Source organism: Pan troglodytes, chromosome 5 (genome assembly GCF_028858775.2).
Source record: "Pan troglodytes isolate AG18354 chromosome 5, NHGRI_mPanTro3-v2.0_pri, whole genome shotgun sequence".
NCBI lineage: Eukaryota > Metazoa > Chordata > Mammalia > Primates > Hominidae > Pan > Pan troglodytes.
This window is the reverse complement of record NC_072403.2, coordinates 130,363,096-130,389,945: the sequence shown is the minus strand read 5'-3', so window position 1 is coordinate 130,389,945 and position 26,850 is coordinate 130,363,096. Positions and strand designations below refer to the sequence as shown.

Below are 26,850 nucleotides of genomic sequence, written 5' to 3'. Positions count from 1 at the left end.
TTTAAAGTCTTACCTCCTTTTTTTCTTTCCTAACAGCCACAATATGAGAACACTTCACTCCAGACACCATTTTCAGAGGAATCAGTTTCCCATTCCCAACAAGGGGAATTTGAGCAAAAGCTTGCATCTACTGAGAAAGAAGTTTTACAGCTTAATGAGTTTCTCAAACAAAGACTAAGCCTATTTAGTGAAGAGAAGAAGAAACTAGAGGAAAAAGTAGGTTTTTGTAATAAAGTTGAATTAGGTCAACAACATTTCCTCAGCATATAATTATTTGTCTGTCATTTAACCTGTCAGGTGTCATGCCAGGTTATGTATACATTTATGTGGAGGTGATTAATTTTGTAGTAACTTTTGAGAAGCCCTCTGCTGTCTGCAGAAATCCAAGGATTTTCTTTGAGGATAGAAATGCTCTTGTATATCTTTCTAACAAATAGTAAAATCTTTAAAAAATTAATTGCCTACACCAAATAACTGTTCTCCTTTTCCTTATTGAGTCTATGATTTCATTTTTTTTGTCATGTTGAGCATAAAGGGTTGGTAAATGAAGCTGGCCTATCTTTAATAATGATGCAACTTAAGTTATTAAACTGAAGCCCCTGATTCAGAATAAGAAGCTAAAAACCAAATACACAGACAGGAACACTAGATATGCATGCATGTGTGTGTGTGTTTGTGTGTGTGTGTATAGATGTTGGTATGAAATAGAAGGGAATGCTTTTACACTATTGGTGAGAATGTAAACGAGTACAACAACTATGGAAAACAGCGTGGAGAACAGCGTGGAGACTCCTTAAACAACTAAAAGTAGAGCTACCATTTGATCCAGCAATCCCACTACTAGGTGTCTGTCCAGAGGAATAGACGTCATTACATAAAAAACACTTGCACATGCATGTTTATAGCAGCACAATTTGCAATTGCAAAAATATGGAACCAGCCTGAATGCCCATTAAGCAAAGAATCGATAAAGAAAATGTGGTGTGTGTGTGCTTTTTGATTATTATCAGTATAATTTTGACTTTTCATGGACTTCATATTAATGAAATTACATGGTATATATTCTTCAATGTCTTTGAGATTTATTTTTATAGCTACATGTATCAGTTTCTATCTATTGCTGAGTAGTGTTTTTCATTATAAAGATATACTACAGTGTATCTATTCTCCTGTTGATAGATATTTGGATTTTTAGCATTTTGGAGAAATTATGAATAAGGCTGCTGTGAACGTTCTTGTACAAGATTTTTTGTCTATGTGTGTCTTCATTTATCTTGGATAAATACCTGGTAGTTGAATTGCTGGATCATAGGGTTTGTACAGTCGATATTTAACTTACAAGAAACTACCCAAGTGATTGTACCATTTAATACTCCCACTACTAGTGTTGGGAATTCCAGTTTCTCCACATCCTCCCAAATCCATTCTTGATAGCGCAAAGGACTTAACTTTTAACAACAAAGCATCCAGTCATTTTACTTCTTTGGTTAAAACTAATTTATGCCATCCCATTGTATTTTCTCTTTTCGTTGTAGAAAGAACATTTAATACAAGATGTACCCTTGTAACAAATTTTTGAGTGTATAATTCAGAACTATAGGCACATTGTACAGCAGATCTCTAGCACTTATTCATTTATGTAATTGAAACTTTGTATGCATCGAAGAGTAACTCCCACTTCCCTGCTCCCCAGTCCCTGACAACCACCAGTCTACTCTCTGTTTCATTTGTCTCATATAAGTGGAATTATGTAGTATTTGCCTTTTTGTGACTGGCTTGTTTCACTTAGCATTATATCCCCCAGAGCCATCCATCTTGTCACAAATGATGGGATTTCTCTTTTCAAAGTTTGAATAATACTCCATTTTGTGTGTGTGTGTGTGTGTGTGCATGTGTATATATGTGTGTGTGTGTGTATATATAACATTTATGTTGCTCATTCACCTGTTGCTGGATATTTAGATTGTTTCCACATCTTGGGTTATTGTGAATACTGCTAGGAACATGGGAGTACAAATGTTGCTCAGAGATCCTGATTTCAATTCTTTTGGATAAATATCCAGAAGTAGGATTGCTTGATCATGTTTTATTTTTAGTTATTTGAGGAACCTCCATACAGATTCCCATAGCAGCTGTATCATTCTACATTTCCGCCAAGTGTTCAAGGGTTCCCCTTTCTCCACATCCTTGCCATCATTTGTTATTTTCTTTTTTGAAGAAAAAAGATGGCCAGCCTAACAGGCACGAGATGGTTTTGATTTGCATTTTCCTGATGATTAGTGATGTTGAGCATCTTTTCATATTCCTGTTCACTATTTGTATGTCTTCTGTGCAGGAATTGAGCATGTGTGGATTTGGTTATACATGAGGTGTCCTGGAGCCAATCCCTTTCATATACCAAGGGACAACTGTACTTTCTTATGCTTTTGTATTACTGTTTAGCATCCCTTTATTTCAACTTGAAGAATTCCTCTTGACATTTTTTATAGTACAAGGGTAGGTAATCAACTATAATATCACAGCTTTTGTTTGTGTGGGAAAATCTTTATCTCTCATTTTTTTTTTTTTTTTTTTTTGAGACAGAGCTTTGCACTTTTTGCAAACTCAGGCTGGAGTGCAATGGTGTGATCTTGGCTCACTGCAACTTTTGCCTCCTGGGTTCAAGTGATTCTCTTGCTTCAGCCTCCCGAGTAGCTGGGATTACAGGCACGTGCCACCATGCCCAGCTAATTTTGTATTTTTAGTAGAGACGAGGTTTCACCATGTTGGTGAGGCTGGTCTCAAACTCCTGACCTGAGGTGATCCACCCACCTCGGCCCCCCCAAAGTGCTGGGATTACAGGAGTGAGCCACTACACCCAGCCACTCCCATTCATTTTTGAAGAACACTTCTTCTTACATTATTCTGGGTTGACAATTACCCCCATTCCCCATTGCCCAAGCAGTGCAAGTTTATCATCCCACTTTCTCTGCAAAATTTCTTCTGAGAAATCTGCTCATAGTCTTATTGGAGTTCTCTTGCATGTGACAGGTCATTTTTCTTGTGATGCTTTCAGAATTCTCTTCTTGACTTTGACAATTTGATTTAAATGTGTCTTTGTACGTATTTCTTTGGGGTCATCTTATTTGGGTTCCATTGTGTCCCCTGGATCTGGATGTCCATTCCCCATGCCTCCTGCCTCTCCCTCCCACACACACATATTTGGGAAGTTTTTAGTCATTATTTCTTTGAATAAGCTTTCTTTCCCTTTCTCCCCCTTCCTTTTTTGGGACTCCTACAATGTGTATATTTGTCCGCTTAATGGTGTTTTTTAAGTTTCTCAAGCTTTCTTTACTTTTTATTTCTTGTTCTTTTTGTTACTCTGACTTGATAATTTCCAAATACCTGTGTTTGAGTTTGCTTATTTCTTCTTCTGCTTGATCTAGAGTGCTTTTGACCCTCTCTAGTGAATTTTTATTTCAGTTATTATATTTTTTAGTTCCAAGATTTGTTTGGTAAAGTATTTCCTATCTCTGTTGAAATTTTACTTTGTTCATGCATTGTTTTCCTGACCTCATTGAGCATCTTTATGTTGGGTATGTTGAATTCTCTTTCAGGCAAATCATGTATCTTGGTTTTATTAGATTTGGTTTCAGGAGATTTATTTTGTTTGTTTTGGACATATTTCCCTGTGTGTTAATTTTTCCTCCCTCTTTAAGTTGATACTTGTATATTATATAAAATAGCTATCACTTCCACTCCTCAGAGACTAGCCTTATACAGGAGAAGACCCTCACTAATCAGTCTGGCCAGAGAGGGGGGCTTTTCATATCTTTGTACTAGTTTAACTAATTTTTTTGGTTGTTCTTAGCATCCTTCAGGCTTCAGGAGTATTCTAGGTCCCATCAGTATTCAGACAAGCAGAATTTCAGCCAGTCCCTTGGCCAGACTTCTGAAAAGTCAGATTGTTGGGTGTTCTGTCCATTGCTTTCCCTGTACAGGGAGAAACTTGAATCTGGAGTTTCTTCACTCATTGCTGGAGTGCTGAGCTGGAGCTGTGGACTGTGGAAACTGCTAGCCTAAACCATCATCTCTGATCTCACCGGTCTGATCTCACTGGTCCCAGGCAGCAAGAGTGTCATGGTCCTATTAGTGTTCCAAGACAGGCAAGGCAGAAGCCAGTCTTCTGAACAGCACCCAGAAAAGTTGGGGTGTTGGATGTGTGATCCAACTATTTTCTTTCCCAACAGGTTCCTTCTGATCATATGCTGTATTGGGGGTAGGATTACAGGTGTCCTACATTTCCTTAATTGCTTCCATGTGGCTGATTTTGCATTCACCCAGAGTACAATAGCTTCTTGACTAATTTTTGGATTTCTTAAAAAGGGAATTTGTCCATGTTGGGGGTTTTACTATTTTTTTAATTGAACCCACATGTTGGTTTGGGGAAGGAGAGTTCAAGACTTGCTCTTCTGCCATCTTGCTGACACTACTCTCCAGGTCTTTAAAATATAAATCAAATTCTTCCCATGGCCTGAGACACATTGCCTAATTATATATCCATAGGTTCTGCCAATCTTCCTCTGATAAACTGTGTATTGATACACTGGGTGTTACAGTTGCTCAGACAGCTCAGGCTTTGTTTCTGGTATCAGGATCTTTACACAGAGTGGCCTTTTTGCATGGTAAATACTTGGCTATTTTTTTCTCCCACTTTCAAATCACCTATTTATTTGCTCAAATCTAGCTTAATATTTTTCCCTTCTACTCCTCCTTTCATATGCTTATAGCATTTTATTCTTTTTTTCCAGGGCTCAACCCAATTTGTATAATCATTATTTTTTATATTTCTCTCTAAGCTCCTTGAAGGCAGGGAGATTGTATTTGAATGTGTCTCTGTGGCGTATGTAGCACCATTCATGGTGCCTGGCATGTTGAATGAATTCTTTCAGGTAATTTTTGCCAGGATGGGAGAGAAAGCAGTAAAGTAGACTAGGGAAAAAACAATGAGAGAGAGAGATCAAAGATGTCAGAGTGGGTGCATAATGGAGCAAGTTCCTAGGAGACATAGGGAAGGGTTGGTAACAGATGCAAATATGGTAGAGTTACTCTCCGAAAAGAGGAGGAGTAGCTTCTGTGGGAGTGAGGCAATTAAGAATGGAAATGTACATACCAGAGAAATTTGAGGAGAGGGGATAGATGTAGAGGGCAGAGTTTGTGTCAGAGCACATGGAGATGACTTGAGTTCTTGAAGGGAGTGCATAGATTAGAAAGAGCAGGCTCCTTGATAACAAATCAACAAACAGCACTTTGGGTCCACACAAGATTGGATCATATTGTTTCTTTTGGCATTTACTCTGTAATCCTTATCAAAGACTGATTCTATGACAGAAAAAACAATGTGGTAATAATAATGTTACCTTTTGAGTTCTTTCTTATAAGAGCCAGACAATAAAGAAAAGTAACTTTGTGAACTTCTTATAAAACATGTCCTTCCTATTACCTTCTAGGAATGATATCAGTATTGCGTCATACCTCTTTGAAAAGAAAAACTTAGCCTTGTATTAATAGAATAGAGAAGATTTATTAGTGACACCTCATTTATCTGGAGGCAATTAATGCAGTTCAGACTTCAGTAACCTCTGTTTGTATGGGACAGCACAAAACTTGGCAGTTTTAAAAAAAATGAAACACCAAAAAACAAAACAAAGAGCTTGTCATCTGTGAGCAGGCTGAAAAAAACCCAAGACCCAATGAATATGTATGATCAACATGTGACCAACAAATAACAGAGACAGTGTCTCGTAGGAGAGTGTTGGCAGCAATTTGTGATCAAGGGAAGCAAGCTTGACATGACAGCAAAGACAGTTGTTAGCCAACTTTGCACACAGACAGACCTATTCCAGTCATTGCTTTTTGAGGCATCATTTTGTCACATTGAAGACATTTAGACAGTTGAGTCCAAGTTAGAGAGCATTAAGTAAACATAGGTTGGTTTATCATGTTTACCTGTGTAATGTACAGGGTCATTTGCTAAGGCAAGAGCAGGCTTGGTTGATGGGGACCAAGCACAGCTGGTTACTAAAATAAGAACCTGATAATGAGTCATAACAAAGAACTGAAAGAAAGTTGATTTTCAGTCAGATGATCTAGATTCAAATTCCACTTCTGATTTTGTGACTTGTTAAGTCACTAAAGATCTTTGGGCCTCATCTGTAAAAAGGAAATTGTATTATATGGTCACCACCAGTGCCAACAGTATGTAAGGTTTTCTATTCTGATAGATCACAGGGTAAGCTGTCACACCAGCACATTTACCTTTAATCCTAAGAAAGCCCCAATAAATAATAGGATGTGTTTGTCTTACCAGTGTTGCTCCTTACCAAAGGTCATAAGTAGATCCTAATGTCACTGGTGAAATGAATAATTTTTCCACATGAAGTTTCAAAAATTGTTATACATTAGACCTGAAAAAAAATTAGAAAATACATGAAAGAAACTAGACTGTGAACAAGTGTTAGCTTTAATAAAGTTTGAAAGAATAATCCATCTTACTGCTAATTATTGCCAGTTATTTTCCCAGTGAATATGGGAAAACACTGTAAAAATATTTTAGAACCCTGTAAGTTTTGAAGAGGATTAAATGGTTGGAAGATTGTTAATTTAAGGTAAATAGGAGTAAATATGAAAGAGCTTTGACTATGAGATATGAAGTTTATACATGATATATTTCATGTAGTAGGGGGTAAAAAGTACATGAAAATCTGACTTTCAGCCTATATAAATTGGGATTTACTAGAATCATTATCATGTGTGTACACACCATGTGTGACATAAGTGTTCGGTTACCATACTTTATCAATCCTAAAATGACATCAATAGTAAGACACCTTTATTTTGTGGTTTTTAGAAAGAAAATATGCTGCAAATTCAATTATGACACAGTGCCTTAAACAGTAGTGTTGCTTGAGGTATGAATTGGTTTCACTAGTCCATTATCTGCCCCTAAGTATTTGGTGTATTCTTCCAGCTTTAGTTGCATTGTTTAGTACACTATAAGCAATTTCTCTGCAAGTCTGTTAGTAACAAAATAGTTTTAGTTACTTGTAGTATCTTCCTCTCTTAGTTCCCATAAAGCATTTGAGTATAGTTATGCAAAAACTAAGAAATCGGAGTCATTCCTTCAGAGATGAATACTTCACTGATTTCAAAGGCTTTTTTTCTGTGCCTGTCTGGGCACCCAGTAACATTGTTCCATACTAAATTGTAAGGTAACATTGTTTAGGCATTTTAGACATCATTTAAACTCAACACATAGTTTCTACATGTATATGACAATATTGAAATCACAAAGATATGAACAGCCTTGACCAAATTTGCACATGTGCAGGCAATAAAAACTATGTCATTACTGCCCCCTGGTTGATGACAATTTATAGGATGTCGTCCATGGTAAAAGCAAATATTCCCTAAACTGTTGATTTCAGTGACATAAATTTTTTTAAGTGTAAATCTTTTTTTGTTTGTTTGTTTAAATTGAGACAAAGTCTCGCTCTATCACCCAGGCAGGAGTGCAGTGGCACAATCTCGGCTCACTGCAACCTCAGCCACCCCAGTTCAAGCGATTCTCATACCTCAGCCTTTCAAGTAGCTGGGACTACAGGCACGTGCCACCACGCCCAGCTAATTTTTTTGGGTATTTTTTTAGTAGAGACAGGGTTTTGCCATGTTGGCCAGGCTGGTCTCAAGCTCCTGACCTCAGATGATCAGCCCATCTCAGTCTCCCAAAGTGCTGGGATTACAGGCATGAGCCACCACACCCGGCAAGTGTAAATCTTAGAATGAAATAAGGTAAATCTTAATTGAGTTGCTAGTGGCCTTCGCTATAACCTGAAACTGTTGGTGAATTCAATGGTGTCTAATATTAAACTGTTGGTTTTGTTATATCTTTTAATGACTGAAAACTACTGAAGATTCATAATTGTTTGCTTTAGCTTAAAACTAGAGATCGATACATCAGTAGTCTGAAAAAGAAATGCCAGAAGGAATCTGAACAAAACAAAGAAAAGCAGAGAAGAATTGAGACCTTGGAAAAGTATCTGGCTGATCTTCCAACTCTAGATGATGTACAGAGTCAGAGTCTACAGGTAACATGAAATAAAATGCTTATCTTTAAATGACATGAAAACATGTTAACTTGACTTTAGAAATTTGGCTAACTATAAGTTAAATCTATGTGTTTAATTGCTGTTTTGGGGACTTAATTCTAATAAGAAACTTTGTTTATCTAAGCATGCATAAGTAGATCTTTCTTGTCAGTTAATAAGTGATTACCTTCCTATTGATCCTGTATTGTAACTCTCTTAACTACTGTAGAAGTTAGTTTCTAAACCAGTCTGCCAACCTCTACCCCATACACATGCATGCACACACCCCCAGTTCTGGTGCTTTCCAACACAGTCTCTAGGATTCACCAAGGCTCGACAAGACCTTTTGTTGACTATCTTTCTAGATATTTTCTTCATTCTTCTTAACCTTTATATATATATTTTTTTCTTATACCTTGACCTATGACTTCAATTAACTCCTCTGAATTTTTCTTTTATTTATTTTTTTTTCCTTAACAATACCTCAGAGTCTTTCTCCTAACTGAGGTGAGGGCCACTCTCTTGAAACCTTATTTAGAAATCCACTAGATCTACTCTTCAGTCTCTTCCCAAAGTTGTTCTAAGCCAGGGATTCTCGACCTCGGCACTATTGACATTTGGAGGCAGATAATTTTTTGTTACAGGGGTCTGCCTTGATCTTTGAAGGGTGTACTTCTGCATCCACATATCTGCCCTCTACTCACTAAGTGCCAGTAGCAGTGCTCCTTCTCGTTTATCCCAAACCCAAAATGTAAACAGATATTTCCAAATGTCCTCTGGGGGTAAAGTTACCCCCACTCAAGAATCTAATCTATGAAGTGTCACTCTGCATACTTTAAGACCTATGTTGCATTCTCTGTTTATTTTACATTAATTTATAAGTTGTAAAAACTAAGAGAGATTAAAGTCAGGAAGGAAATTAAGGACTGCAGGAGGTTGCATGAGCAGGAACAGAGGGCAATGGGTATTAGAAAATATGTCAGAAAATACCTAACATCCACTGGGGTGGCAGTTAAGGGTCTTGAACAGATATTTGTACACCCATGTTTATAACATGATTATTCACAATAGCCAAAAGGTGGAAGTAGCCCAAGTGTCCATGACCAGATAAATGGATAAACTAAAGGTGGTATATACATACAGTGGAATCCTGTTCGCCTTAACAAGGAGAGAAATTCTGACACATGCTATCATATGGATTAACCTGGAGGACATTTTGTGAAGTGAAATAAGCTAGTCACAAAAAGGCAAATACTGTATGATTCCACTTAATGAGATACCTTAAGAATTCAATCACAGAGATAGAAAGTGGAAAGTTGGTTACCAGGAAATGGGGGGAGGGATAGATGGGGAGTTGTTTAATTGATATAGAGTTTCAATTATGCAAGATGAAGAGTTCTGGAGATTAGTTGCACAACAATGTGAATGTACTTAACCTCAACCTGTCATACACTTGAAAATTGTTAAGACAGTATAGAGTTATATATTTATTACAATAAAAGTAAAATAAATTTAAAATGAGAATATTAACCTTTCTCGGTCTTCTACAAATTTCTAACCCCATTCTCTTCCTTGTAATTCTGTTCTTCTAGGTGCCTTTCACACAGAGGAAGAGATGGAGAATTAAATACTCTAGATAAAATACAGTGTGATTCTTTTTTTTTTTTTTTTTTTTAGCTACAAGTCTGTTAATCCTTGCCAACACAGTAACAGTTTCTAATAGAAGCGTATTTAATATTTCATGTGTAATGAACTGTAAAACATTTCTCCTTAGCTGCAGATTCTGGAAGAAAAAAATAAGAATTTACAAGAGGCTTTGCTAGATACAGAAAAAAAACTTGAAGAGATCAAAAAGCAGTGTCAAGATAAAGAGACACAGTTAATATGCCAGAAAAAGAAAGAAAAGGAGTTAGTAACTACCGTTCAGAGGTAAGAAAATTTTCTGAATCCTTCTACGTTATTTTATTTGTATTTTTCATAAAACATTTTACTTAATTTATAATTTTTATTTTATTCTCCTTAATTTAAAGATGTACTACAGGATGCTCATCCCTTATCCAAACTGCTTGTGACCAGGGATGTTTTAGATTTAAGATTTTTTTTGGCTTTTGGAATATTTGCCAAGTATTTACCCACTGAGCATTTCTAATTCTGACAATCCAAAATCTGAAATGCTCCCATGGGCATCTCCTTTGAGCATCATGTCCATGCTCAAAAAGTTTTGGATTTTGACACATTTCAGATTTCAGGTTTTTGGATTAGGGATGTTCAACCTGTATTAAGAACTAGAAGCATAATTTCATTGAAACAGGTTATCTCAGTTATAATTTAACATTTTGAAGCAATATATTGATATCTTGCCAGAAGTTTCTGTTGAAAATAGTAAAAATAAAAACTCATACAAATGAAGACTGAAAATATTAATACAAACCCTTTACCTAATGGCTTTATAAAAAAAAAAAAGTAAAAATTCTAAATAACAAAAAAGGGGCCAGTAAAATACTCAAACTGCACTCCTTAATGGAATATATCAAATTGAAGTGATTGGCTCCTATTTCTAACTTTACTGCAAGTAAAAGATACAGCAGTTTTGCCATGTATCTTCCAGATTTACTTACTTATCTTGCCTCGTGGGTCTCAATTAATACAGTTGTAAGTACGTGTACCCCCAAACCTAAAATAAAAGTTAAAAAAAAAAAAGAAAAGAAATGAAAGAGAAATGCAACTCTACTGATTTAGGCAACAGCTATTCTTACAAGCAAACTTTTGCTGAGCTTAGAATAAAGAACAAAAGATGTGGATCCATATTCTTAGGTTCCCTGCAATGATCATCTTAATCAAGGAACCCTGCTTTTAGAGGAAAAGGAAAGAACATGAGTTAGACTTCAGAGCTCAGATTTGGGTAATGAAGGACTTCATCGGAGCCTAAGGATGTCACATACTGAGCAACTCTGGACTCTGGTCTCAAATTTGCCATTTCTGAAAAGATGATCAGCCTCTAGCTAACTATGGGCCCTTCTTACTTGTTATGAAATATAGATAACAGTTTTTCATATACTGTCTGTGGGTCTTGATGTCATTTTTAGGGTCTATAATATTTTTTAATAAAGCAATAATCATTTATGTTGAAATCATTACCAAAATCAGCAAATAGAGCTTATTTTCTTCATATAATTGTCTTTTGAAATAGTTTGCAACAAAAAGTAGAAAGATGCCTTGAAGATGGAATCCGCCTTCCCATGTTAGATGCAAAACAGCTTCAGAATGAAAATGATAATCTCAGACAACAAAATGAGACTGCTAGTAAGGTCAGTAGATACCTTAGATCATAAACGTGAAATCTATGTGGATATGTGTGTATAGATACATAATTTATAGCTATTTTATGTGATTTATATTTTGTTAATATTTAATCACTTACATAGTTTCTAGTTTGAATGTTTTTATTTGAAAGGACCATAGCAATTGAAACAAAATTAAATAATTGAAATAAAAGCCAAAACAAAAGGATATCTTTTTCCTTCCTTAATTATTCAGTCTGTCTCAAAGTTACTCTTAAAAATTTTATAAATTTGGGAAAACTTTTATTGAGAACTAGTGGAAGACTTTTGTAGTTTTATATGTGTGTGACCCAAATCATAAGGATACTTTCAGTTTTTTAAAAAGACCCTTTTAAAAAATAAATTTATAAATTTCTGTGCTGTTTTCTTGAAATGTTGGTACTTTTAAGAAGCGATGTAAAAATTATTTGAATCAGATCTATTTATTTTCTTTGTTTTAGATAATAGACAGCCAACAAGATGAGATTGACAGAATGATTTTAGAAATTCAGGTAAGGAATATTTTGTGCTTATTTTAATTTAGCTATATTCTGATATACTCTTAATGCTTAGTTAATCTGAAAATATTAAAGCATGCATATATCGTATGGAAAGATAATATTTATAGCACTGAGGTAAAGTTGCAAATTCTTTAATATTAATCTTCCAGTTTTTGCTGTTTGATAAATTAATCCTAAAAAATTGTAAAGATTCATCAGTGAACAAGTCACATCCCTGGCCACTCTAGTGGGGTGAGTTGGAGAGAATACAAAACCAATATAATGAATACCAGGTGCTATGAAAAAAATTGCTGTTAAACATGTTATTTTAAAAAATTAAGTAGGCTAGAGAGTGCTACATTTAATAGAGTGGTCATGATGTTTTTCCTGAAGAGGTGATATTTGAACAGGGATCTGAACGAAGACATCCAGGGGAAGAGCATTCCAAGCAAAGGGAGCAACAAGTGCCCTTTATGTACCTGGCATGCTCTAAGAACAGCACAAAGTCTGTTAGCCTGGAGTGCAGGAAATGTGAGGTAGTGTGATGGGAAGGCATTGGTCATCTTTTGCTGAAAAATGTTTAGCTTTATATCCCTAATTTTACTGTTACTTCTTAAAATCAAAGTAAAAGTGGTAAACGATTTGCCATTATATACAGTCTTCTTTGTTTGTCTTTTGGTTGTATTATTTATCAATAAATGTATGAGCCTGATGGATTGATTGACAGAGGTTATAAACTTTATTTTATATTCCTACAAACATAACTTCAGCTGTTCCATAAGCCATTAGAACCTCTAGATTGTTAGATTTCCTCAGCTATTGTTATGTGACTTATGCTGGACCGTAATTCAAGGAATTTCCATTTCACTTGGGCACGTTTTCCAAGAAGTAAATCTAATACAAGTTATCTCAATCTAAATTAAGAATAATTGACACTTGAACTTTGGCATTGAAACTTTAATGACTTGTAAGATTTCATTTATCACATACTGTCATATTATAGGTGTTCGGTATATATTAGCATTCATTGAAATGTGCATTATCCCCCATTTGTGGAGGCATCTTACTGCAATTTACTCTTATATGTTAACCAAGTCTGTAGTCACATGTAAATATGTCATGACCATACATAAATGAATATGTAGAAGAATATGCAATTATGGGCCATACTGTTCTTTGTTACTAAATTGTTTCAGCAAACACAAATCTTTTATTCAAACTATGTAGAGAATTGAAGTAAAATTAATGAGATGCATTTATTTCCAAATATTTGGGCCTAGACACTATAATTATTAATTCTGTTGTCTTTTGAAACAATGGCTATCTTTTTTGGTTTTCTTTTCTTTTTTGTTCTTAGCATCTCATTTGCCCATTCTGACCATCAAGGTTTTCAGATCTAGAGACACAGAGATCTATAGATACAGGTCACAGAGACAGACAATAAATGTTGATAACTGGCTAAAATAGCTATATTTGTGAAGATGGTATTTGAATAGCAAAGCTGGAGATGAGTATGACTCACATAATGAGAAAATTATTTACTAGTTTTAATCTCATGTTATTTTTTGGCCCCTCATCATTTAAAAAGACAAATTTTGTTTGTATTTGGTCATTTTTGGTGACCTTTTTCTAAAAGGCATATCTATAAAAATCTGAAAATATTGCTTGTTCTTAAAAGAGGAGCACTGATTATTTCCCTAGCATTGGATACACTGAAAAGAACAATTTGGGTTGAAAAAATATTCTTGTGGCTTTCTGTTGTGGTTAATGGACATAATTAATGGGTGTATTATCAAGCTGATATACCTAATACAGCAATTCCCTTCACTTTCTACTTCCTTAAAGCTGCCTGATTTTTCCTCATCAGCTTACGTAAAGAATGGTCAGCTTATACCTATGTAGATTATGATGTCCTTTCCATAGGCTATAGCTCTGTTTTTGAATTTCTTCAAATATCTTCGCCTATCCAAAATAACACAAAATACTATATAATTAAGGATACCAGAGAACCTCCCAATTATTTTTAATATAAATTATGCATTTTGACTATCACTATAGTATTAATTTTATGTAAAATCTCACTGACGCTATAGTTGGGATATTCTTTCTTCCTCCACAGTGCTTGGTTTTTCCATTCTAGAGTATTCAGTAGACAAAGATAACTTGGTACTATTAGAATTTCATGTGTTACTGCCTCTTTATGTCCTTGCAAACTTTTGAGAACACCAAATTTGTTTGAAGTTCACTTGTCTTGATTTGGTGCACTGCATTTCCTTGGGAACAAGCAAGTTATTCATACAGTTTAAATTTACTCCCAAAAGGGAAAAAAAAATCCCAGACTATGTACATTTTATGTCCAATTTATAGGAGATAAAAATAGGGCATTGTTTCATACTTAGATGCTGTGTTCAAAATACAGCTATAGTTTATTTTTTTGCCACAAAAGTCAAATAAATACTTATCTGTTATAGGTCACTGGCATGTTTATTTATTTACAGCTTTCGAAGTTGGAGAGAAATCATTCCTCTACTAGTTATACTATATTTGTTGTTGAATATAGAAAAAGTAATACTTCATGTAAAAGTATATGCTAATTTGGAAATTGAGTTGAGTGCTGTAAAAATACAGATTTATCTACTGTTTTTTTCAACTGTCAAGGTCATATTGTTAACTGGCATGAATACCTTGTTTACTCATTGACCTTTTAGAAATGTCGCCCTTATTTATATCCATAAAACTAGTATAGCTAGCCTGGCTGCTTCTCCTATAGGTTTTTTCTTCTGTCAGTATACAGTATATAAAGACATTTTGCGGTAGAATGTTGCTTGTCAATTCCATGAACATATGGCTGCAGTCAGAATGTGATTGAGTTCTTCATTGGGCATTACTTTCCTTCTTATTTCTCAAAAGTGCATTTCAAATCCGTAAGCCTTTTTCAGTGAGCTGTTATCATTGTAGTCTTTTGGCAGAGGACATAGAGTTTTGTAATGTTTGCTTGTTTTCTCTGACATTAAAATGTTTACTAATTGCAAGAACTTAGGCATTTAAATGGCCTTTCTGAATTGACAGCCATCAATAGATGATCATAATATCACAAAAGATAGAATAATATGTTAGAGGACATTAAGACTGTTTACTTGGCCGTGGTTGGAACCACCAGTCTCAAAACTGTGACACAGTCTGTTCTATTTATAACACATCGAGATGTTCCCACAGCCTAAGAAAATTCTATTCCAATTTTTAGCAAATCTCATAAATCCTTCATCTAGCAGTTTTCCTCAGTAGAAATAGTGGGAAAATGGATCATAAGTCAATGGAATATCTTATAGGTAGAACATAACTCCTTTAAATATCAATTGCTTTAATGTTTTCCCATTATTATTGTGTGATGTTTATCTCCTATTTTTTGTTATCCGAATTGTGTTATGTCTTGAAATAAAGTTTTTTCTCAAGTTTAATTTTGAAAACATTTACTTCTGTAAAATTGCTTATGATGAGTGAAAAACTAAAAGTATTCTTATCAGAAGTTAATACTAAATTTTGAAAAATGTACCAGCCAAATGCCTTCTATGAAAAGTAGCTTTAAAAAAAAAAAAACGCACACACTGTAGTCTTGGTACTTGTAAAGAGAACAGTCTTTACTGTTCACGTAGATCTGTTGTATGCATGTTATAGTTGCATAATTAAGATATGTCAAAAAATGTGTAAAAGGTGGATTTAACTTGAAAAATCAGTTATGTCGCGGGGGGGAGTTGTACGAGTGAAGACAGCTCACTTGAATCATGAAAGAATGTTCTTGGGCCCGTTAGCGCTGCGAATAGTCACCAAATCTATATGGATACTCACATTATTTGTAATACTTTTTAAGATATATATTTCTGGGCCCTATTGTGAACCTAATGAATCAGTGTCTCTGGGATGAATTTCGAATTATGTATTATTAAGTTCCTCAGGTAGTCCCTAACTTTGCCATATAGTCTGGAAGTAAAACTAGAGCATTTAGGAAGCATTACAATCCTCAGCACGCTCAGTGGACCAAAGAGTGGGACCTGGAGAGAAAGACTGAGGTTTAAATTTAAAAAACAAGTTTAGTTTCTGAGATACTTAGGTGTCATCAAACACATTTAACATATTTTGGTAGATATACTTATAAACCAGAAAATACATTTTTTCCAGAAGTTAGAAGACAAAGAACTCAAGCATTAACAGTTTTATTAAGATATAAGTCACCGGGCGTGGTGGCTCACACCTGTCATCCCAGCACTTTGGGAGGCCGAGGCAGGCGGATCATGAGGTTAGGAGATCGAGACCATCCTGGCTAACACAGTGAAACCCCATCTCTACTAAAAATACAAAAAATTAGCCAGGCGTGGTGGCGGGCGCCTATAGTCCCAGCTACTCAGAAGGCTGAGGCAGGAGAATGGCATGAACCCTGGAGGTGGAGCTTGCAGTGAGCCAAGATTGTGCCACTGTCCTCCAGCCTGGGGGACAGAGCGAGACTCGTCTCAAAAAAAAAAAAAAAAAAGATATGTCACCTACAATTCACCCACCTTTTTTGAAGTGTGCAATTCAATACTTTTTAATATATTCACAGATAAGTGGAACCAAGACCATAGTCAATTTTAGAACATTTTTATCATCTCGAATAGAAGCCTCATTTTTGTCACTTCCCTAAGCCCCCATCCACTTCCCCAGCCATAAGCAACCACTGATCTACCTGCTATCTCTATAAATATACCTATTTTAAACATTTCATACAAATGTATATATGGTCTTTTGTGACTCTTGACCATATCCAGCTGTTAGGCTCCACTAATTGTAGCCAATCATTCAGTTGTTTTCAATAATGCCCTGTGGCATAAATTGCTTCACAAACTGATCCATTCTAGCTCTTTTGAAGGGACAGTTCATTAGCTTAGTGTTTGAGATTTGTTCTGACCTCAGGAGTATTCTTCCCAGCTATCTCACTGTTTTTCCTTGGGAAAGTAGTCTATGGATTTAGCCTATAGGGCCAATGGGTCTAATAGTATCCTGTCAACTGCCTTTCACGACAATCTCCAATGTTTTTGAGTGCTCTAAGGCTTTGTCATCACACTGTTGCAAATGAAGTGAATTCCTATAGAGAGACATTTGGAGCTTCTAGTTCTATGGCCTACTTTTCCTCAGGCAAAATCTCTTAAGCCAGGTTAATTGGTGTGGGGACAATGACAAATTTCTGAATGGTACCCCCACTCTAGTAGCTGAATGCTCACTGGAGGGAGTTCTGGCAGCAGCCCTACATCTTTTTGACTTGCCTCTCCCAGCGTAGAACCAGTGCCCCACAAGCTGGGGCAAGGGTCAGGATTTCTGCACTCAATGTAAGCTTCCATCCCATAAGGGGATTGAGGTAGAAGAAGGGAGCCCCCCATCTCTTGGTTGCACTTGCCTAAAACAGCCTTTGCTAGGATGATAAATGTTGATGCCCTATCTTTTCTGGAAAGAGAACTCTCTAACTAGGGTCTGGGAGGAGAGGGAGCCCTGTGTTATTGGCTCTGTCAGTCTGAAGTAGAATTTCCATCCCAATGAGATGTGAGAAGTCAGAGATGGAGTTGAGTTTTGTTTCATTTTTCTACTCCTAGAATCCTTTCGTGAAGCAGAGTTTTATTTCAAATACCAGTCTCTTACTCTTCTTACTGAGTTTTAGTAGATTTCCTTGAGTAATGTTTCTTCATTTGCTATATGCTCTTAGGACCATTTCCAGAAATTTTTAATTATAATATTCACCAATTTCATTGAGTGGTAGGTCTGTGGAGCTCCTCACACTGTCATGCTAGAAGCAAAACTCCAGGCAGATTGTTTTTAAAGTTTTATCAAGTTACAAGATGATAACTAACTTAAGAAAGGAATTCGAGCTGTACATTGTCTTAGATTCTTAGAAACATTAAAAAAGGCTCTTTTTTTTATTTCTTATCTCCCCACCACCAAAATAAACACCCTGCTATACATTTCAGATTTCCTATTAATGGCATCTCTGCCCTTCCATTTGTTCAGTCCAGGTATCCTAGATTTATTCTTGACTCCTCACTTACCTCACATTTGACAGCAAATTCTACTACCTTGAAAGTATGTCTAGAATCTGACCTCTTCTCCTTGCCTCCTCCATTGCCACCCTGTTCTAAGCTGTCTCCCTTTCTCATCTGGGTTATTTCTTCATGCTTCTACCCTTGCCTGTGCACAGTATACTCTCATTAGGTTTAGTGATCCTTTTGAACAAAAATCAGATTACATCATGTCTCTGCTCAGAACTCTTCAGTGGATCCTCATTTTTTTTTTCCAGAATAAAAATCAAAGTTCTTATACTGATTTCTGAGGCCCTATACAATCTGTTCTGCATGCTGTCTTCCTTCTCTGACTCTTTCTCCTACTATTCTCAGCCATCCTGGCTCTCTTGCTTTTTCTCAAACACAGAAGACACCATCTGTCCCAGAACCTTTGTACTGACAGAAACTCTGGATATCTCTGGGACACAATCTCTCACTTCCTTCAGGCCCTTGCTTACCTGAGATTTCAGTCTCCTGACCCTTACTGTGCTCTGTTTGTTCTCCACAGCACTAGTCAAATTCTAATACATGATACTGTGTAACTTGCATATTTATTTTATTTCTTTTGGTCTTTTTTCTCCTAGTAAAGTTCCACAAAGGCCAAGAGTTTTGACTGTTTGTTCACTGATGTATCACTCAATGAACAGAACAGTGTTTGGCAATGATTTTTGCATGAAGGAATGTCCCTGTGAATTTCTTATATGGTATGCATGTTTATGTGTGTATATATGCAGTAAAAATGTTAACATAAATTTTCTTTCAAAATAGTTCCTTTTAAATTGGGTTTGGGGATTATATAGAATCTGGACTAAGGCACACCTGGTTTTCCCTCATTCAAGCTATTTGTAAATGGGGCATTTCTGGATACTTACGTTAAAACAACAAATGTGCTTAATACCACTGTTCAACTTCAAACATGATCATTATAAAGACCTTGTAGGTTAGTACCTTGGCAGAATTTTTAAATGTCATGATTAAACTGAGAATTTGAGAGCTGTTGTAGGTGTTTGCAAATTAATTTTTAATTTTATTAATCCCCTACATGTCTAGTGAATGATAAATAGTTATTGTAAAATTCACAAGGTCAAACACTCGTTTCAGAAAATATGAGATATTTCATTTATGCATTGTAAAGTACTACCAGTTTGAGCAAGTATATTTTAAGAGCTTAAGAGATTTCAAAAAAATGCTCTGCAAAAAGTATTTATAAAATAACGCACACTATTCTTGATAGAATTTTTCTTGTTATCTTTTAAACATATCTTAATACAATTTAGGATAGAGAAGTAATTAATGTTTTAGGTGAAATGTTACTGTCAGACAACTATAGCACTCATACCTAGTATTATCCTAGACCAATTTGTACAGCACTTGGTCCTTTCAGGATAAGCCTATCTGCAATGTCTTTTACCTATTAAAGTGCTTCTTGATAACTGCCCTTGAACTCAAGCAACATATGAGAAATCTAATTTTCCTTTTTGTGATAAATGGCAATACTGCCAGACATTTTCAGTTTTTCTGATGGAGAAGATTGCCTGTTTCTGCACTGATTAAAATCCGTCTTACATAGGGACATATTAGTTGGATTTATTAGCTAATCATTAGTCACATTCAACATGACTCTGAATTGGTAAAAATATAAAACTCTTATCTTTTAAAGGACTGTATTCTGTTACAATGTATCATTATTATAATTATTCTGTTATATATAATAATTATATTGTGAAAACACCCCTCTTGAGTTTAGTTTTTTTTTTGTTAGAATGTGAGTTTGAGTAGTGTGTCTATGATGCCCTTCTTCTGTAATTCTAATAAACCGTCACAAATCTTGAGAAAATTTAGGTTGAATTCTGGATTCCAGCCAAATAATCTTGTTAGGCCAGAAAGGATAGATCTTCAGCTAGGTAAATAACTCTCCATGTTCATTTAATCAAATAAGATTTGAGTCAATCTAATGAAGTTACAAAGGAAATTTCAGTTTTCAATAATACACGTATTCAGAGAGCCCCTTGTTGACTTGGTGCTTTTTTTTTCATTTTTGTGGAATATAAAACAACTTTTCCCTAGAAGGAGAAACACTTGTTATAGAGTTTGATTCATTTCTGTCCAACTTCTGAGTTACTAAATGTAATATTTTTTTCAGAGTTTAGCAGACAAATGAAATTTAAAAGCAACAAGTTTGAGTGTCTGTTACTGATAAAACTGCTTTATATTTATGGAGTCTTATTTCAACCCATGGTGATAGCTATCTTTTTTTACTCCATCCAAAGATAATGTGAGGAAAATATCTTTATAGTAGATTGTGTGCTATTTAGGTGGTCAGCAAACTGAAGTATTGTCAGAATTGAGACTAAATACAGACCTGAAATAAAATGATAACCTCTCTTCTGGTCATGTGTTTATTGATTTTGTGGTCTAATAAAAGGAAAATAGTTGATAGAAACACTTAGAATTCACTAATAACTACAGGGTGTATGGCAATTTTTTCTTTTAATATATTGGTGAAAAATAAGACTAACCAAAGACTCAAAATGTCCTTTATGCTGCTTTGGCGTACTCACAATAGTGTCATGTCTAGGTAATTTGCAATTTTATAAGGAGTAAGAAGGAGATTAGCTTATCAAATTCCCATAATAGACCTTTGACCCAGAGTTCACAGTATATTCACTGCTTGGATTACTATACACTGAAAGACGGGAGCTATGTTTCAAATGATAGAAAATAGGGATGATATCATGATCTTATTATCTTGCATCTCATTAACTGTAAGCAAAATGTAAAACAAAAATATAGATTTGTTGCTAATACACTCTCTACATATAAAAAGTTAATGAAATAAGAACTGTTTGTAATACCATATTAAGTAGGAACTTCAGATTTGACATGTTTTATACAAATTAAAAACTTCCTTGGTAAAAACTGTAATTTAAAAAAATCCAAATGTATTCTGGGAAACCAGCATTTCTTTTTCTTTTTTATTTGGATTCAGCCACTCTCCAACTGATAGGGATTAGTTTAAAAGTGAAGGCTTCATCTTCCAAGGGGATGGGGAGGAAAGAAGATTTAAAGTATTCAGAGCCAACATTCCTACTTCTTTCTGTTTGAGATTTTTCTTTACATGTTAACCTGTTTTGCTTTCCAATTTTTTAAAAATTCTAGTCTATGCAAGGAAAGCTTTCTAAAGAGAAACTGACCACTCAAAAGATGATGGAAGAGCTGGAAAAGAAAGAAAGAAATGTACAGAGATTAACAAAAGCATTGTTTGAAGTGAGTAGAAGAAATTCTATTTTGCTTTGAAAGGATGATTCACTATAAAATGCTTATTTTATAGATATTAATAGAGCATTTTCAGATTAAAGACATGATTTTGATATGCCTGTTAATTAATTCCATTGTTTCTTACCAAAATTATTATAAAAAGACAAACCTTTATTTATTTTGTGTTTTAGAATACAGTTTCACATAATTATAGTACAGTATATATTTATTATATTTATTAGCTGGCATTCATCTATAAAAAAGTTTTTTTCCCATCACCCCAGGCTATTGAGTTATTCTGAAATACAGTTCCAATTGGAAAGCTAATTAAAGTTACCTTTAATTAGCAGTTTTCAAGATAAGAAGGTAGCAGTTTTGGGGATCAGCAATTCAGAGTTGTTGGTTTTTTCTTTTTTTCTTCTTCTTTGATTTTATACTTGTATTTCTTTGTCTCTTGCACCGAAGTTTGTGGTTCCTATCAACATTAACATAGATGCTTTCCCCCCACCAATATGCAAAAAGTAGTTTCAAAGTAATTAAACCACTATTGCTACTAACAATAAAAACCACAGAGTGAGGTTCAAAGTTACTTTTTAGTTCTTTTTATCCTTGGAATAAATCTCATTATAGAAAAATACAGGCTGGGTATGGTGGCTCACACCTGTAATCCTAATACTTTGTTTTGGGAACCTGAGGTGGGCAGATCACTTCACCCCAGGAGTTTGAGACCAGCTTAGGCAATGTGACAAAACCCTCTCTCTACAAAAAATGCAAAAATTAGCCAGGCATCATGGTGTTTACCTGTGGTCCCAGATATTCAGGAGGCTGAGGTGGGAGGATCACCAGAGCCCGAGGAGGTCAAGGCTGCAGTAGTGAGTCATGATTGCGCCACTGTACTCCAGCCTGGGTGACAGATTGAGGCCCAAAAAAGAAAAATACATACACAGCCAACATGCTTATTACGTGAGAGACTCCTAGAAACTGAGACTGGATTTATGTTTCCTCCCTTGGATATACGCTAAAGCATCAGATGGCACAGAGAAACAATTTCCACTATTTAAATTGTTATTTTTCTATGTGTTTTTTTTTCCACTGCATATATGTAGTTGAATTTGGTTAATGTGCATATAATATGACTCCATCGTTTTGTTTATAGACTTGGGGGAGAATGTTAACCTGTATGGCTTTGAGTACCTTTCCTCTGTTCTAACAATCTGATGTTTGTTTTCTTTATCCTTGCAGAACCAAAGACAAACAGATGAGACATGCTCTTTATTGGATCAGGGCCAGGAACCTGACCAATCTAGGCAGCAGACAATTCTTTCCAAACGGCCACTATTTGATTTGACTGTGATTGATCAGCTGTTCAAGGAAATGTCCTGTTGTTTGTTTGACTTGAAAGCATTGTGTAGTATTCTTAATCAGCGTGCTCAGGGCAAGGAGCCTAATCTTTCATTATTACTGGGAATAAGATGTAAGTGTCTGATGACTTGTCCTTATTTTGTGGCAATTAGAAACCTATCTTCATGAATCAGGAACTTCTGACTGCCTTTTCTCTGTTTATTTTTGTAATCTCTTTTCCTACTTAGAATCAGTCTGTGGGTTTATGTATACCTGTTATTACTTCATTGCAAGAAGTGAGTAGGGTTATAGCTGACATTAACTGCCACTTGGTAGAATGCCTGGTGATGTTTCCTATGTTGAATCTGTAAATATGTGAATAGAGTGGTAGTTAGGTGTGACTTCCCATTTTCTCTTCCAAAAATAATGATTCCTTCTATTTGCTTTCATGTGTTAGTTGCATAGATTAAGTGACCCAACCATATTGTCCACTGGTAAAATATTTGAGAAATATTTTGCTTTCCAGTGCAGTATATGTTCTATGGCAGCTGCTTCACGTGAGTGCCAGTGATTTCACATGAGCCAGTTTTCACAGCCTACAAATCTGTTGCCTTTGTCATGCGTACCTGCTGGCTTAATGTGACACCCATTCACTCTTGGCCTCAATTCTGTCTTCCTCCACACATAATTGTGGGAGCTGCCACAGTAATAATCCTAGTGTCCCTTTCTTTCTGTGCTACTTTTGCAGAAACGCTCATCTCTGTACGTGGTTCCAAATCAGGATGTTAGTCTCTTTATAATAGAGAAGAAATGAACTTGGAAGGAAATAGGAATGCAGTAAGACCATATAATAAGGTTTATGAGCCAACGTGTATTTAGTAGCTGCCTAATATTATGGTTAATAATACTGGTTTTGTTTCAAACAAACTGATTTTGTTTCTAGTTTCATCAAAAAGATTCCACCATTTTGCATCATAACAGTTATTTTGGCAAATCAAATAATGCTCTTGACCAAAGTATATCACTTGTTAAATGAAACATTATCTGTGCTCAACTATGTCCCTTTCATTTCATAGACATTTGTACACATACACAAATGTGGATATCGAAAAAACACATAATGTTTAAGTATATTCACTCACGGAGTAAACATTTATCAGATGCCTTCTATGGTCCAGACACTAAGTAGGTGCTGGTAATGCAGATAACCTGAACACAGTCCTTGTCCACACATTAACCAAATTATTAGAGCATTCTGATAGGTGCTATAGTTGAGATGTGGACAAAGGACAGTGGGAGCACAAGAGGAAAAAAACAACTAAATCTACGTGGGAAGGGCTGTGGAGACTCCACAGAGTAGTTGGTGTTCAGTGTCGCTCTTAGATGAGGAAGAGGAGAAGTTTGCCAGGTGAACATGGAGTGCTTTAATATCTCTTGGGAGCAAGAAGCAAAGCTCACACACAAAGGGAACTCACTTTCTTCACGATTTTAGAGTTGGTCACCCTTTTAATTACTTTAGAGTCTCCTACATTTTCACTGTCATAAGGTAGCATTTGTTAAGTTTTTCAGTAATAGAGTAGTAGAGCTATCCTAATGTGAATCTTACCACGCCCACCTCCCAATACTCCTTCTAGTCTTTAAAGTTTGACCCCAGAATCCTTACCTTATATTTGGCATTGTGAAAGTTTTACCAGCCAGTTGATTTGTGAAAAACCAGTCACTTCATGGCTCCATTTACTCACCCTGTCCTTCTGAAAACTGTGCACAACCTTGGTTTCCATGACATCATTCTCTAGGTTCTGCTTCTGCCTTTATGACTGCTCAGTCTCTGTCTTCTGTGGACTTCTCTGCCACTTAATTATTGGTATCCCCAGAAGCCTTTTGTTACTGGTTTTGTGTTTGTTTCTTTTTATTCAGTACTTTATCTGAGTGATCTTATCCACTCCTGTTTTTTCTGTTACTGCCATACCTTTCACCTAGACATTTATCTCCTCTGGGCTCCAGATTATATTCCCATGTATATTAGAACTGGCTGTTTCAAATGCATCACAGACTCTACACATTCAAAACCAGAACACACTTTCCTTCCCTCCCTGAACCGGTTCCTCTTCTCAGTGAGTAACACCACCATTCACCTGTCACTTGAACCCAGAATTTATTCTCCACTCTGCTTTTTCCTTCATCTGGCGCCTGTGCCCAATCCCTGCTCATCACTCAAGTTGATGATGATTGAGTGCTATCAGTTCTGTCATCTGCTTACTACATCTAACATTCCTGCCCTTCTATCTCCATTGCACTATTGCCTTAATTTAAGTTTTCATAACCCATCACCTATACTGGTCTCTCTGACAACCATCTTTCTCATCCCCTCCCCCTAATCCATTTTACATTGTTGCCAGACAGATCTGTCTAAACTATGAACCTGGTTTCCTAATACTTACACTGCTCTGTGGTCAAGATAGGTAGCTACTACCTACCTCTATAGCCTTATTTCTTGGTACTCTCCTTTGTCACAGTTTGTACTCTACCATTTTAGAGCTAGATACTGATTTTCTTGAGGTTTCTCAAATTCTATCATACTGTTTTGCTTTCTGACTCCACTTTTGTTCATTTTGCAGTTTGGCCAACCCAGTGAACAAGCAACTGTTACCTCTCCAGTTAGGACTAGTTGTTTGTTTTTTTATGCCACTGCAACTTGTATATAGTGGTAGGTTACCCACAGTACCTCACTGTGTTCATTTGTTTATGAAATTGTATGTAAAGCATCGAGAACAAGCCACTGTGTCTGTTCCTTTTCTGACTTCAACATCTAACATAGTTCCTATATCATGGCAGATGTTCAGTTAACATTTGTTAAAATAACAGTCACTCACTGACTCTTATGCCTACAATAAACTACTATGAAGGTATAAGGAGAGGTTTATTTTGTAATCACTGGCTCTGCCTGATTTTATGTTGAGATATGCTTACAAAGAGAAGAACTGAAGTAAATAACTAAAAGCTGGCTGACTCAATCAAGGCCCTCAGTTATTCAGCCATTAGGCAACCAGCTATCAGCCTGATTAAATTGTTTGGGATTGTAGGGCCCCAGCTTTCACTCTTCCTCTCCCTCTTCCTCTCCCTCTCTGTCTCTCTCATTTTCCCTCCCCGCTCTCCCTCTGTGTGTGTGTGTGACACTTACTATGTATTTGAAAATTAATATTTTCATGGCAGTAAACCCACTTTGCAGTCGTAAATATGTAAGATACCACCTCTTACTACACAAACGGTCTTCAGATTTTGCCAAATGGGAAAAACTGAGTGCTCTAGTTGAGCTTGAAGAGAGACATTAGAGTATGCTTTTTTTCACTTTTGGAATATTGTTACCCATTAAACATGCTGAATTTGTGTGTATCACTGTGTGCATTTAATTCATTTTAATTTGTGAAATTTATAAAGGACCAAGTGGATAAGATCTGTTTAATATTGAATGATGCATGATTTAAACATAACTTGAACCTGAGCCTCACTGGTATTCAGTGTGTAGCACTGTATTTCCATGATGATTAAGGTGAAAAATTCTAAAATGTCTTTGTTAAAAAAAATGTGAGATATTCTCTCTATGTTTTATTTACACAGCAATGAACTGTTCAGCTGAAGAGACTGAGAATGACCACAGCACAGAAACACTCACTAAAAAGCTGTCAGATGTGTGCCAGTTACGAAGAGACATTGATGAATTAAGGACTACAATATCAGACCGCTATGCTCAGGACATGGGAGACAACTGCATTACTCAGTGATCAAGTGTTAGTCCCACAGCAATAATGACCTGTTGTTTAAATGCTGCTGTGTTATGGAGCCATAATGGAAGGTTGCAAGTGACATGACTTGCACTTAGGGATTTTTTTTCTGTGGATTTGTTTTGTTGAAGGGGAGAAGGGAAGTGAAGAGATTTTGAAGGGGCTTATCTAATCAGGCAAAAAGAAAAAAAATCAAATTACCTTTGGAAAATATGATAAAATCTACAAGGAAAAAAATGTCTATATTCTCAAACTACTGATTGTAGGACCAACCTGTGAAGAGTACCCTTCACATGAAGGAGTAGGATTCCTTTTAATCCTGTAGCTTTGTGTGTTTGTGTGTGCATGTGTGTGTGTTGTTGTGTGTGTGCACGTGCTTTATTCACAAATTTATAAGGGTTTCTAGGGTCGGAGCAGAGCTTCTGAGAAAGGCACACGCTGTT

The 26,850-nt window shown here is 35.8% G+C and overlaps 1 protein-coding gene and 1 long non-coding RNA gene across 19 annotated transcripts in view; one reads left to right on the top strand and one right to left on the bottom strand.

Annotated features, from left to right (window-relative positions):
• LOC107975265 (uncharacterized) overlaps positions 1-24,414 on the bottom strand; it is a 30,408-nt gene extending 5,994 nt beyond the window's left edge. The window contains exons 1-3 of the long non-coding RNA XR_001718679.4: positions 24,289-24,414; positions 6,363-6,446; positions 14-130 (exon numbers count right to left, since the gene is read on the bottom strand). This is a non-coding gene — a long non-coding RNA (uncharacterized LOC107975265). The remainder of the gene's footprint in view (positions 1-13; positions 131-6,362; positions 6,447-24,288) is intronic.
• Positions 1-26,648, top strand: part of CEP85L (centrosomal protein 85 like) — a 245,024-nt gene extending 218,376 nt beyond the window's left edge. For 14 of the 18 annotated variants that reach the window (XM_024357387.3, XM_024357393.3, XM_024357383.3 and 11 more), the window contains 8 exons: positions 37-216; positions 7,974-8,126; positions 9,901-10,055; positions 11,317-11,434; positions 11,908-11,958; positions 21,186-21,293; positions 22,527-22,758; positions 26,244-26,648. In XM_024357387.3, coding sequence (XP_024213155.1) covers positions 37-216; positions 7,974-8,126; positions 9,901-10,055; positions 11,317-11,434; positions 11,908-11,958; positions 21,186-21,293; positions 22,527-22,758; positions 26,244-26,407 — 1,161 coding nt within the window. In that variant the 3' untranslated portion in view covers positions 26,408-26,648. The remainder of the gene's footprint in view (positions 1-36; positions 217-7,973; positions 8,127-9,900; positions 10,056-11,316; positions 11,435-11,907; positions 11,959-21,185; positions 21,294-22,526; positions 22,759-26,243) is intronic. The other 4 variants (XM_063813387.1, XM_063813386.1, XM_063813388.1 and 1 more) reach the window with 1 other exon arrangement.
• The last annotated feature ends 202 nt before the right edge of the window (positions 26,649-26,850 follow it).